At 42.9% G+C, this 15,205-nt stretch overlaps 1 protein-coding gene across 1 annotated transcript in view; it reads left to right on the forward strand.

Moving 5' to 3' along the window:
- The window catches only part of maml3 (mastermind-like transcriptional coactivator 3), a 108,205-nt gene that overhangs the window by 38,316 nt on the left and 54,684 nt on the right, over positions 1-15,205 (forward strand). The window contains exons 2-3 of the mRNA XM_035636615.2: positions 5,571-6,314; positions 7,837-8,781. Of these exons, the coding sequence (XP_035492508.2) occupies positions 5,571-6,314; positions 7,837-8,781 (1,689 nt within the window). The remainder of the gene's footprint in view (positions 1-5,570; positions 6,315-7,836; positions 8,782-15,205) is intronic.

The following is a 15,205-nucleotide window of genomic DNA, read 5'->3' on the forward strand; positions in this document are numbered from 1 at the left end:
GCAGATCATTTGGTTGTAAGATAATTCACAGTGCACACAGTATATCTGACTTTACCTGGTCTTCTCATCTTCCATAGGCCTTCTTCTGTTCACTTTCTGAGTGGGTGTGGCCACTACCCAGCTGACCGACTTCCTGTAGCAGCTTGATTTTATTCTTCTGCTCTCATTCTTTCCCAAAATCTCGTTCTCTCACCTTTAGCATCTTCCTTATTGTCTTTTCTTCAGCTCAATCACCCTTGACAGCTGTAAATCTAGGCTGTTTGAGAGATTTGGGGGCAGATGTTCTAAACTTGTTTTCAGCCATCAGGAATTTATGTCCTCTGTCGTTACACCAGCCTTGACATAATCCTGCTAACAAAAGTTTTTGGGCTGGGCAACACCGAAAGACGGAGTACAGACAGACTTGAAAACACTGCCGAAGCAATGTTAAGGCGACAAACAAATCTTTTACTGATACGCTAGTTATTCAAAACCAATATGTGATGTATTGTATGTACTCAAACCTCCTCTCCATAAACATCATATTTATATTTGGGTCAATATGGGATCCTTTCTCGTCATGCAGAGTTCACACTACACGATTTTCCACGCGCCGACAAGTCCTGGTGTTGCATTAAATCGGAGGAAAATCAGCGTGAAATCGGGGCTCGCAAATCAGCACTCGTCGGTATGTGTGAACTAGCAACTACGCGATCAAAGTGACTCACCGAGGCCTCACTGACGTCTTTCAGATATCTAGCAGGCTAAATATCTGGACAAGTCGGTGTACCCATCTCCTGCAGTGTGAGCTGTGATGTGACAGGCAGTGAGTGCGTCAACCTGGACACCCGGGGAAGGAACTGTAATTCAACAACACTCTTCACCTATATTCTCTACCTTTTCCGTGTTTCTGAAAAAGATCATCGCGCAGACTATATGCAGGGTTTTTTTCTGTCGTGTTCTGTGTATTCACTGCAGCAGACGATGAGCGTAACCTCGAGCTGCTTTAAGTGGAACCACACAGAGATCGTCCACTCAAACTACTTCCTGTTTCAGACCTGTCAACATACGAGTATCCTGCAATATATTAAACACTTTTTTAGGTCCATGGTGAAAGTGACAAACAATTCCTGTTCCGCGAGTGTCGCATATTTCACTTCTTGCGTGTTTTTAGTGAAAAGTACTTTGGAGACATTTCTCCTGGTGAAGGATTGTGTATTGTGTGAACCCCCGTCGCAGATGAGCCACGTAGTGTGAATAGCACAACCACTGAAAGCCTGCGATTACAAGGCAGCATGCCGTGTAGTATGAACGGTAGCGATCTTACCACTTTGAAAATCGTGTAGTGTGCCCGAGGCGTTAGAGAAACCTGTGTGAGTGTAAAAACCCTGAATGGAGCAAAGGATTAGGTGAGAGAGGCAGGCGTCAAAGACCAAAAAGGACGGATAGTGGTAAATCAGAATAGGAAGGAAAGGAGTGTGAGAGGAATGGCCACACGGCAAGAGTGAAAATATATTGCAGTTATTTTCACAATGGACGCAACTGTTGTGTGGCTGTTCATTATATTTACTCCATCGTCAGTGATAAATATTAGTTGTAATACTGTAATGTATGTTTTGTTGCCATTGTTGCCTCACATTGAGAGCATGTCTGCCGGATGCCCTCACGCTTAGTTTCTCACGTGAAAAAAACGTGGACATAGACGTCTCCTTTGGTTTGAATTCGACATGATGCTCAACCTTTAACAAGAGGCAGTTTGGTGGAGAGTAAGTGAGCAAGAGAGGGGAAGAGGAGGAGGAGGAGGAAGAGGAGGAAGAAGGAGGCAGTGCACAAAGCACCAGAGCAGCAGGTTGCTATAACAACAGCACCTTAGTGGTTCCATCTCTGTCTCTCTTCTCTCCCTCCCTCTCCCACTCTGATCACCCTCTCATCGTTTGCTCCCCGCTGTCATCTGGTGCGCTATGGCTTTCCATCAAGCCACCTATCTCCTCCTCCTCCCTCCTCCACCTCTTCTCTCCTTCACTGCCTCTCCTTCTCTTCATCTTCATGTCCTGGTAGCTCCTCCACTCAAAGGAAAAAAAGACCATCTGCTTTACAAATAAATCCCCTCTTCCTTTCCGTGCGCGAGTATGTTTGTCTCTCTTACCTTTGTCTCTTAGCGTCCTTGTCATTTTCCCTCTCTGTGTGTGTGTTGTGGGAGCCGACAGAGGAGCAGTCAGCAGGTGTTTATGTCAAAGAGTACACAGAGAGAGACACAAAAGGGGAAGCAAGCAGTGCTCTCTCCCCTTTTTCTCTCACTCCTGTCTTTGCTCTTTTAAATCTTCGTGTCCTTTTCTACGCCGATGCTCTTTCCCCCTCCTGCTCTCGAGCACTCCAGCTTGATTAAACTACTTGTCTCCGACTCTGCATCTTCTCCTGGCCTCAGATTCGTTCTCTCACACTCATTCCTCTCAATTCAGTTCACTTCAATGGTATTTTATTGCCGCGATTGTCAAACGAGTGAAAACATGGTCGAGTTGGGTTTGCAGTGCCTGACAGGTATATTACTGTAATTCAGAGGCGTAATTAGGTTCGGTAATTGTGCTAAAAGAAATAAATGATTAATTAACTACACTTAATTTAAAGTATTTTGTTAACGGCTCACAATTTTGTCATTCATTCTGTCACATTCCCTCAGGGTATGACATGCTGACTCACACAGCACTGAGCAGACAGCCCCCCCCCCCCATCCGTATTGCTACTTCTTTGTTTCCTTCTCAATATTCAGCTTTTCATCAAGAAGGTTAAACTGGTAATGATTTTTTTATTGGTGGGTGTGTACGTACAACCTCTGTGTGCATGTACGCACACGTGTGTGTGGGAGGGTGCTGTAGTTCACACCACCTGGATAATTATGGGAGTTTTTATAGGTGGGCTTTTGAAAGGCGAGTCTGTTATTATCAACATGAGTCACTGGCATTTAGGGAAAGCCTGTAACACACGCGCACAGACACATGTACACACACACGAGCCTGCATACAGGAGACCTGAATTATTTAAACCCATTGATTGCAGGACTGCGCGCGCACGCGCACACACACACACACACACACACACACACACACACACACACACACACACACACACACACACACACACACACACACACACACACACACACTGTTGATGAAGTTACAGTGACAGTGGAGATGTGTGTTTTCCTGTGTTTTTAATGGTTTCATAAGCATGAATTCAAGCCACACGCATCCAAGCACGCACACGTTTGGCTGCCAATACTAATAATATTTAGTATTGATAATGAGGCTGGCTGTTAGTCAAAGGGAAGAACACAGGGGAAAGCCAACCTGACAGACCCCGCTCCCATCCACAAACGAACGCACTGACGCACTCACGCATGCATACACACACACACACACACACACACACACACACACACACACACACACACACACACACACACACACACACACACACACACACACACACACACACACACACACTTACACATCAGTAAACCAAGAAAGTCAAAGTAAAAAAAGGATGATTTGTGTGCTCTGTGTTGTGATATATGTGTCTGCCAGCTTGAGTGGGTCCACCTCAGGGTCAGAATACAATCTGAATATATTTTGTCTGTTGTTCCATCTGAATAACAAAGAGCTAAGCATAGTTTGCACACATGTATGTATCAGTGGTGCTGCCTGTGCTGCCTGTGCTGCCTGTGCTCTGTGTGTGTGTGTGTGTGTGTGTGTGTGTGTGTGTGTGTGTGTGTGTGTGTGTGTGTGTGTGTGTGTGTGTGTGTGTGTGTGTGTGTGTGTGTGTGTGTGTGTGTGTGTGTGTGTGTGTGTGTGTGTGTGTGTGTGTGTGTGTGTGGGAGAGAGAGACTTTCACATGTTAGCTGAGAGCTTAGATGTTAAAAAAATATTTAGATATTCTGCCATTTCTCAGCTCTTCATTTTAACACAATGCTGTTTGAAATGTAGATCTGTACTGTATATGTAACTTGCAAACTGCTCCTAACAAAGTGAATTTACATGCATGTGGATGAGTTCTATGCAATTGTGTGTGCATGTACTTTTGTGTAAACTGACTGGGGATTATAGACTGAAAGTGTGTAAGAAAAATCACATATCACCAGTATATTTCTTTCAGTACTTTTAATTTTTGTCTCCCTCCTTTGTACATTTACATTGTGCATCTTTATTACTTTGGTTTTGTGATACCATTAATGCGTGTTTTTGTTTTGAAAATTCTTAGCCCAAATCTGACATCACATATGCCTTTTTAAAAGTCATTGCAAGAATATAAATTAAATGAAATAACACAGTTTCCACTGCATCCATTACTTGTACAAGTAATTCAATCTGAGCCTTTACCTCTGATTTCGATACAGAGGTCATGGATCTTTTCAATTGGGCTCAGATTTGGTGGAAGGGCAAGATTTGTACCCTGCAACCTTTCATAAATAAGGTCCCTGCTTTAGTATCCAGTATTTCTCTGAAATCTTCATTAGGGTTGGAAATTAACCAGAGTGATATTGAAATTGAGAGTTTATTAAATTGCACAGAAACTTCCATTTTTGTGCACTTTCCTTTTTTTCTTCACACCTTATTTGTTGCCAAATCTCAATGTTAAACTAAGTCAACTTATCTGTCGGTTCTCTTGTTAAAGGCACCAACAACAAATTTCTCTTTGACCTTTATTCAAGTACTGACAAAAATATTGTAACTGCATAGAACCCTAAGACCTGCATCATCAAACAGAAGTGATAGCTAATTGTCCCCTGTAAATGTTTATATAGAGCAGAGTTTTATAAATCCCTGTCATCACCACTGATGATCGCTGTTTTTAATGTTTCCACTTACCAGTTGTCACATTGATGGAAAAAACAAATGTGGGGAAGATATTGCTTCCATGCGAATGGTTCCTTTCCCCTGTCTCTGCCCTTTGGCTCGGGTCTCTCGTGCTTGGTCTCAGTTTCTGTTTGCTGTTCCTCCATACCTCCATTCCTCTCCCACCCAGGTCTATGATAGTGATTACCTTAACTGCCAGCCAGCATTTGTAAGCACCCTGTTGTTATGTAGTCTGTTACGTTATGTTTAGGCTAAGAATGAGGTGTGGATTTAGATGGGGCAGTCCAGTTCCCAATTGGCTGATGAAATGGAGAGAATACTGTACGAGCTGCCCTTCTGATCTTTCCTTCCCTCTCCAGAAAGCAAGGAGTCCAACTTGCTGGGCTGCCAGTCCTCTCATTTCTTTGCTGCGTCTTTTTATTTTACACACACATGTACAATGAGCAGGATATGCTCCATGTCAGTGTAATCATTATTTCAGCCAGATTGAGTCTGTGCTGAAAGAACAATTGATTTGTGTTAGTGATATTTAGATTTTTCAGCACACCTCTTTGCTTTCTCATGACAGTTGTACAGAAAGGAAGCAGCCCGTTGTCTTATTGATTTGTTATCTCATGTTGTTCCCATTGTTAGCACCCTGAAGACCATTAAAAGTTTTCTTAATGCAAACATTAAGAAAACTTAATGTATTCTTAATCTCCTCTCAGTCCTAATCTCTTTTCTTTTTGTTCTTCGTTCCAGCTCCAGGAGACTGTAAAGAGGAAACTTGACAGTGCACGGTCGCCCCTCAATGGAGACCAGAACGGCATCTGTGATGGAGGCAGCTACTCACCGACCACCAAACGGGTACGGAAGGACGGCTCTGGTGGTTTGGACTCACTCACAGGTCTCCCTAACAACAATAACAGTGTACCACCCATCTCTCCTCTGCATCACCAAATGGACATTAAGCCATTGCTTGGCGGGCCCAACACTTCCACCGGAAACAACACTACAAACAGCAACGGCAACCATGTAAGCCGCGCATCAGATGAGCTTGGAAAGAATGGTGGAAACCATCTCCCAGACATGAAGCTGAATGGCTCGCTGGACCTGGAGGACAGCTTCGGCCTCCTCAAAGACCTGAAACAGGAGCCACTGGATGACGGAGGTGGGATGGAGTCCTCTGATCCCCAGTCTCTGTCCAATCAGAACAAACTGTTCTCTGACATCAACCTCAATGACCAGGAGTGGCAGGAGCTGATCGATGAGCTGGCCAACACTGTGCCAGAGGACGATATGCATGACCTCTTCAATGAGGACTTTGAAGACAAGAAGGAGGCAGAGTTTGGCAGGCCAGCAAACAATCAGACACCAGGCCCGCAGGAAGCAGCTGGGAATACAACAGCACCTGGAGGAGGGACTGCAGGAGTGGCAGCAGCCTTGCCCCCTCCTCCTCCTCAGCCTCCACAGGGAGGTCCACAGGTTCCTATAGGCTCGCCACAGGTCAGTGCTAAGAGAGTCCTTATGATGTCCAATGGCTCTATTAAAGGGGCAGTAAGCGATTTTGTAGAAAGCTTGTCTCTCGTTTTGTTGTTGTTTTGATTTTACTGTACTGGTCCAGCCACGAACACGCAGCCTTGGGTATATGAGACTGAAGCTCTAAACCACTAGGCCAAAAGCTCTGAGTCGTATGTGTCATTCGTTAGCACGTCTCTTAAGGTGTCAGGAGTGATGTTTACACACTGCAAACGCAGTGTTGTGAAGTATGGTCCGCACCATTTTTTTCAATTTACAATTACAATTTTTTTCGAGGCACACATAGAACGGACAGCTAGCAGACTTTGAAGAAACATTTGCATATAATAACAAAGAGTGTATTACTTTAAAATCGCTGTTACTTTAAAAATGTTCTCTAAAGCTAGAATTACACTGCTTGTGCCGGAATGTTTCTCACTTTTGATTATTAATTAAGGTAACAGCTTTTAGTAGTAACAGACGCACTAGATCTGTCTGTTAACACAGCACATGTATAAGCTGCACACAGCATAAAGTACAATTTAATGTTTAAGGATTACAGGTAATGTGTACAAAATAATATTGAAAGTTTTATCTAATTTTCTTATTGTTCCTATATTTTGATCCACTTTCTTCATGGAATTGGCAACTATTCTTAATTAAAATTAAGGTAATAATGATAAACAAAATAGTCCGGTGTGTAATTAGATTACTTTTCTGTTTTTAAATGATTAGTGAATAAACCTGTGAATTACAGTAGATGTGCAGAGCAAGAAATGATCAAATATTGAATAAATGTGTGTATATGTATGTCTTTGTATATGTATGTCTGTAAACAAAAAATCTTTCCACAACTCAAATACTCAACTCATCTTACATAGTCCAGTCAGATAACTAAACAGGAATAATATTGTGATGATTTTTTTTTTTACATAAATTGTTTCATTTGATGATCGAATATTGCTCTGTAGTGAATAGTATATGAATGAGAACAAGAATGAAATCTTGGAAAATACCCTGTTTGCTTTTTTATTCTGAGAGTGAAATGATCAGCTTCCAGTGCTGTGTGTATGCAGCTGAAGCCCGGAGGCAATTAGCTTACTTTAGCATAAAGTCCAGGGGCAAACAGCAAGCCTGACTCTCTCCAAAGGTTAATAATAACACCTACTATCATATTCAAAGCAATCTGACTGGTAAACTGCATTTCATTCATCTCATGTACACAAACAGAAATGTAAAACAGCTAGTTATGAGTGTAGCAGGGATCGTCTCTGTACAGACAAGATGGTACCAAACCCTTAACAGTGTGTTAATTAGAAAGCTTTAGAGGTGTTGATTAGCGTATTTTTGAACTTTGGAGACAGCCAGGCTTTTCCTCCTGTTTCCATTCATATTTGTGCGAAGCTAAGCTAATCCGCTCCCAGCATTGTGTTTAACTATTGATAATATGAGAGTTGATGGCACACAAGTCTCATAGAATTTCTGTTTGTGTTTGGTCTTCTCTCCTCAGGTTCGACCATCATCGTCAGGACCTCAGTTTGCCACCACTGCCAATGGAACACCTCCGCAGCAACCCTTGCAGCAGTCACCCGCCGTTGCCATGGCATCTGGTTCACCATTGCACAACTGCGTGGCTCGTTCCCCTCAAACCCCAACCCAGGCTCAGACTCAAGCAGTCTCCAGGCCTGGGAATGGATACATGATGAGCCCAGGCCCAGGGGTCAGTCAAGCAGGAACGGGACCTGGAGCAGCTGGGGTTGCCCCCGGAGGTCAGCCAGTAGGGCCGGTGACGCCTGAACTTTCTCCAGCAGAGCAGCTGAAAGCCATGGCTCAGCAACGTGCTAAACTGCTGCAGCAGAAGCAGCAACAGCAACAAGCAGCTAACTGGTCCCCAGCAGGCGCTCCAACCAGTCCCTATAACTCTGGTCCCTTTAACCAAGACAAACCCAACAGCCCAATGATGTACCCACCGCAAGCCTTTAATACACCACAGGGCCCTCTAGTGGCTGGAATGGCCCCCAACAATGGGCCAAAAGCCCCCATGAGCAACTACCTCCCTCACAACCACATGAGCATGATGGGACAGCAACAGCCAAACAGCATCAACCAGAACACCCTGTCCAAGCAACAGCAGCAACAGCAGCAGCAAACAGCAGCCATGTTGTCCTATAATAACACCAAACCGCTCAGCCACTTCAGCGGTAGTGGGGTGGATCACATAGGCCAGAGGATGACTCCACCCATGGCGGGGAACAATCAGGTCAAGAACCCCATGATGCCTCCCTACATGGGTGGTGGAGGAGGTGGGGGCCAGGGGGCGGGGCCAGGGCAGACCCAGGGCCCAATCCCGGGACAGACGGCCCACCTTAGTGAGGAGCAGAAGCGGATGTTGCAGATGAAGCAGAAAGTGTTGAACCAGAACTTGCCCTACAGCGCCATGCAGCCCCATGGACAGGTAAGGGAACTGTTTGACGCCCTCCGTTAAATCACACTGGCTTGGCAACATTGTTGCATTGGTTTGGTGCAGTTGAAGTGTGGCGAAAAACTGTTGCCTCTGCGTTGGCTCTGGAGAATGGTTTCCCTCGTCTTGAACCCTGATTCCAGGGTCTTTCTTCAGATGAAAACATAGAGCTGGTAATGTGGAGATGAGCGTCATGTACAAAGGGTGGTGGTGTTATTGAGCACTCAAACTAATATGACCTTAGGACGAGAACAAAACCCTGTCCACTGAAGGTTTTCTATAAAATGTACAGATTACTTGAACTTGAACACACAATGCACAATTGCAATGGTCCAGAGATAATTAAAAAAAAAATTTTTTTAAATCAAAATAAAAAATGGGGCAAAGCTTATTGAAATACTTGTCTAGGATAAATTACAGAACATGGATTGTAGTTTTATAAAATCTTCCAGAGGTGCTGGCAGGGAAGGTAAAATGGCGTTAGTTGCCCCAGCAACAAACCAGGGTTGGAATAGGCATAGGAAAATGGCCTGTTGAGAGTGTATTGATGTCTCTGCAACACTAGCAGCACTGGTAGCCCCCATCCCCCACTCCTCCTTATCCTCCTTTTCCCAGATACACAAGCGCATACACTCACACCACGGCAAACACCAAAGCTAAACGGCTCCTTTGCTCATATCCCCAATCTGTCACAGCTGACTGATGGCTAAGATTGGACCGCTAAGCCAAGCTAGCTGCTGTCATTACCGAAAGCCCACCCTGGGCAGGTTGTTTCCCGACCCCAGCACAGCCCACTCTAAACGCTCCAGTGGCTCAGCCATTGGTCAGGTGTCCCTAATAATCCAGTGGAGTCTTGGGTGGACTATACCTTAACAAATGAACACACACAAGTGAAATTCACACTTGTGTGCTTCTTCTCATGGTGCTGCTCATTATCCCAGGGCCATTGTATTATCGTTAATAGGAAGTGTGTCTGTGCTGGTGTTGATGATACACTTGGCTCCTTCTCTCCTTATTCATCTGTCTCTTTCACACTGCCTCTCTTGTGTTTTTGATATGACCACAGTCAGTCACCTCCTCCTCCTCCCCTCTGGTGATCTCTGCGTCTCCTGTCCTGCTCCTCCTCCTTCCTCCCCCTCCCTCCATCTCTCTCTCACTCTCTCTCTCTCCCTCCCTCTGCCAGAGACACTCAGCACCAATAAAGGAGCAGATTTATTAATATGGGGCCTTTGTGGCTCCTGCCTGGAGGGCTGTGTTTGTGTGCACGAGTGAGAAAGTCCATGCACATGTATGTCTGTGTGTGTTTCGTAGATTTAGGGGGTGGTGGGTGGAGGGGGGGGGGTTATTTGAGTGAGCAGAGGAGAATTGGAGACCGAGAAGAGAGAGAGGAGGGAAGAAAAAGAGCAACCTAAAGAAGAAAGGCAAATGCCAAAAAAGAAAGATTTAATGTGGAGCGAGAATGAAACATATTAAAAAGAAAGTCTCGGGTTTTCTTTTTAAACGCGGGTCGACCCGCGTTTAAAACCCGCCATAAAACAAAGAAGAAGAACAGTGTAGTAAACAACAGAAAGCATGGTAGCCAGTGGGCCGGTGGTCAACGTTACCTTATATCTTGTACTCTTCACTCTCTCAAAATTTACAAACTCAGCGCAGTGTTACGAGCCAAGCCTGGCCCTTTAAGCAGGTGGCCATATGGGTTTTGAAGTGTGTGTATGAGAGAAGAAGGTTGGCGCTGCACGCTGTGTTTGTGTACGTAGCTGCAGCCACAAGGAGAATGGGCTCCACACATCATCCATGTTAGCGACAGTTTATGGCCACTGTGTAATGAGAGGCCGTGTGTGTCCGCCGAAGGGTTGAAATAAAGTGCCCAGTTTTAAACCTCATCGATGATCTGGATTGTGTTGGTTGTTACCACCAACGAGCCAAAGCTAGGCTAAGCGAGCTAGCTACATGCGAGAGGTCTCTTTACTACAGTTGGTGAGGTAACAGCAGTTAGAGAAAAATGCAAAATACTCCTTATTCTACTTGCATTTATTACAATTATAATGACTGTAATTGGTAAGTAGGTCTATTTTTAGTGTACGGTCACACAGGTCTTAGATAGCAGCAAATCAGCAGTACAACATTATATACATAAATGTAATAATAATAATAATACTATGTTTTATTTATAGAGTACTTTTCATTGCTATAAGCAAGCTCAAAGTGCTACAGAGTAAAAACAAGAAAAAAAATAGACATGTTTAAAAAAAACATTGGTCAAAGAAAAAGTAAAAAATTTAGGCGAATGCTTGTTTAAAAAGTAGGGTTTTGAGGCCCTTATAAAAGAGAGCCCTCAGGTGTGGGGGAGGGAATTCCACAGGCGAATATATATATATATATATATATATATATATGACACAAATCACTGTGTATTGTTTTTTAATATTAATATTAGTATTTTGTGATTAAAAAAAAATTGAATAGGGTGTAAGCGGTGGCAGATGATCTTTCCTACTGGTTATGTCCATTGAAGTTCTACATCAACAGCATTGTAGAGCTAATGTTCAAGTACCACTACTGTCCACTCCAGTGTCTCCAGTGGATTATGTCACCAGAGTTTTCTTGGCTTGGAGACTACAGTTGTTTTTATCAATGCTGAATGTTTTGTGTTTAGCAGACAGAGAGAGTCTAAAAAGACACATCTCCAGATGGCATTGAGGGAAGCGTAGAATCTAGTGTTTTGGGTGCTTGTTCATACTAATTTCTTAAGTCATTTATTGAATTGGATGCCAGTTGGCAATGTTTGTCAGCTGTAAGAGAGGTCTTGGCAATCCTCTTTCTCGTATTAGTTTTCCAACCATTTGGGCCTTAATTGTACTCTTCAGTATGTCAAGGTGAGAAATAATGACATATGCCAAATGTGACAAACAAGAAGGAATTATAAGCTGAACATTGGGTCTTTAATGAGGGAGTAAACGGACGTGCCCCTCAAAGAAAAAAATGTTAGTTATTGCTTTTTGACGTTGCCCCCACAACAAGACAAGCATATTGCCTGATCAGGCAATAACTGTCAGTATTACCACTCTCTTTCATCACTGCTTATTGTTTATGTGTTCTGTAACAGGAGCTAACATATGTCATGATTCAATAATATTTCTTTTCTGCCCTTGGAAACCTGTGAGCCGCCTGGTTTCTTTGTTCGCTGTGTTAGCAGAACACCGTTCATCATTTCACACTTAATGTTTTCTAACTTAATTGATTGAATTAGTTGTTCAGTTTACAGATACTTGGTTAATCTCTTCATGTAAATTAATGTCTGCTTCATCTTCTTGTGAGAAAAGTAGGGGCTGATATGAGTTTGTATGTAGATGCCATATTTCCCTTCCTGATACCCGTTCTGATACCTGGATTTTGTGTAGCAGCCGATACAGATTAAAGATCCAATACCAGCGTATCTAGAAAAACATTCACAATTTATAGAAGGGTTTTAACACCTGTATGCTACTTACCCTGTATGGAAGTGATGATTGCTATCATTGTTGTTTGGCCAGGCTCAGGTTAAACCCTTTAAAAACAGATACACACAGAGAATGAATTACTATTTTATTAGCTAGTTTGAATAAATAAACAAAAATCTAGGAATAAACAACAATTGTTCCTTTAAATTGCTGTTAAAGTGCAGCCACAGCTTATAAAAATTTAAATACCTTTAAAGTGTTGAACAGTACAGTAAAAGTATAAAACAGTACAACAGCAACTTCAAAACTTAAAATGTGCAGCCACAGTCTAGAAAAAACAAAAGACCTGTAGTCTGTACCTTTCACAGTAACAGTATAAAACAACAATAAAGTACATGTCGTATTTGTAGCTCTTTCCTGCCTGAAATATTGCGAAATTGCTAACATTTTTTGCTAATTCTTGCTAATGCTACACTACCGGAAATCATTTCCTGGAAGTAAACAGCAGCGCATTAGTGGAGTAGCAGAATGGACTTATGCACTTATGAAGGGTCAGACATTTAAATAATCAGATTGTATATTATCAGCACATCTGAATAAATTCAACATGCGCATTAAAGCATGTTGGTGGATTATATCCAAATAAATTTGAAAAAAAAATATTTGAAAAAACATTGTGTAACTACATAGGCATGTCGGTCTGCTATATTGTAAATCAATACATTTAATGACTACTGATTACCAAAAATCGCAGTTCTGTCGCTCTGAGCAAGCATTTTGGACTTCCATTGTCGCTACTGTCTCTCTCTCAACGGCTCTGGTGTAGCCAAAACCAGAGCTATAGTGAACATGTCAGCAATTTTGCATGTGCAGTTTTTTTCCAGGTAAAAGTATCGGAGGCATTTCCGATACTGGTATTCAGAAAAATCAGAAAAAATCTCTGTTTGTATGGATTTATAATTCTCCTTATGATGGAGTAATTTGCACAGATATGTTGATATCCCAAGAGTTTCAACTATATTATTGCTTTTATTAGATTTTGTTTGTCTGCTTTTGTGTACGTGTACATTAGCCGTTGACTTTGTGTGTGTGTTGTACTCTCACAGGTGATGCTTGAACATCACTGTCTCTCTGCTCTTCCTCTCGCCCGCTCTCTTTCTCTCAGTGTGTGTGTGTGTAGGCTTATCCATTTAGCAGCTGCTTGCGGAAACTTCTCCCTCACTCTTCAGAAGCTCGTTAGACAAGCTTTAATTGTTGCTCCCTTGCTTTGCATATCACCATGACGCAAATTTATGCCCGTTGTCGCGGTTACCGTCGCCACGGTGGTGGATGTCTCTGTGGAAGCAGCAAGTGCCGGAGCAAAGGCGTGTGAGTCTGGGGAAGATGCTTATGTGATTGTCTGCGTGAGACGGATGATGCTGTGTGTGTGTGTGTGTGTGTGTGTGTGCGCGCGCGCATGCATGCGTGCGTGCGTGCGTGAGTGCGTGTGTGAGAGAACGATTGTGAGATGGATATGGCTTGTTACAGAAGCGTGTTTGCAGCTGTGTGGAGCTACGAGAACCGGGGCGGGTCTTTGGGATTATCTGAGTGATGATTGGATAAGAATAGATTGACAGGTGTTGGCCTCAGAGGAGGGCCTCGTTGTCATCTCATTACAAATGGAAGAATCTCTTTCTTCTTTCTGTCTGACTTTCCTTCAATTTGCTAGACAACCGCTCATCCAATCGATGTCGGACTTCAGTGTGTATTGTTGAGGAACCAAACGCAGTGTTTACTGTGACCTTTTTTGAATGAGCAGTTCTCAAGAAATATAAACATGTAAACCTTGTAACAGTCAGTGAAGGCCAGGGCGATGCTTCTACAAAACTGAAGTCATCGATTACAACATAGGTGTATCGCAAAAATGGCCGTGCACATTCAAAGCACTTGAAACGGCCACATCATTCTGCAGCCACAGAACCTGGACTGGATATTCTGAAGTGTGGGAGTATTTTAGACAGAGACCCAAGATTTGCAATTTGGCTTATCACAGCTATGCATCGTCACTTGAAGCGAAAGAATGCCGGAGCACAACAGAAAGACAGCACCCTTACGTGACTTTTCAATTATTTTTTTTCATTCATGCACCTCGGCTGTTACAGTAACCTAACTTTACACCTTACATCATCATCTACTGGTCGTTTTATATTTTTTGCTTCCTTAGTTTTAACTAACATTAAAGACCGTAGTTACTACCATCCTGTGTATATACCCCAATCAGGCAAGGCTAATGTTTTAAATATTATATAAAGCCATTTCATAATGATGTCATCATGACATTATTTATGCCATATGGTGACTAATACTTGTTTATTATATATATGTTTGATTGTCCCATTCAATCCCATTGGTTGCACAAGTTAATGCATTGCTGTACTGAATAAGAATGAGACATAAGACGCGTTTCCACCGCTGGACCCAGGGTCTAAATATAAGTCCTGGGTAGTTCAGGAACTATAGGGGTGGTGCTGCAGTGCTGAAGAATAGTGATTGGTCGAGTACTCACCGCATTTTATTTCACCCGCCATGTTTAAAAGCCAGTGTGCAGCTGCAAGCTCACTACTGTTTTGTTTTTTCACCGCGCTTCATCATACGCAGAAGAGAAGCTACAACAGATGGACCGACGACGAGGTGCAGGTTCTATCGTTTTCGCCGAGAACGATACAATGAAATGGCAACGTGAAACGAAACTGCTTTTCCTCAAGTCATTGGCCTGATTTGCATAAGCTTCCCAGGTCGCGGTGGAAACGCAGACAACTAAGGGCCACAGGATCGTTTTAGTAGTTCCAGTTTCTGGTACTTTTGGTGGAACAGCGACTATTGTTTTCTGACTTCATAGTGATGTAATGATGATGTCATTCTTACCATATGATCATAGATTATATTTATGATAAGCTTTAGATGGTGTCTATAGTCCTATTGGTCATATAGATACCTTG

The sequence above is a fragment of the Scophthalmus maximus genome, chromosome 8, assembly GCF_022379125.1.
Source record: "Scophthalmus maximus strain ysfricsl-2021 chromosome 8, ASM2237912v1, whole genome shotgun sequence".
NCBI lineage: Eukaryota > Metazoa > Chordata > Actinopteri > Pleuronectiformes > Scophthalmidae > Scophthalmus > Scophthalmus maximus.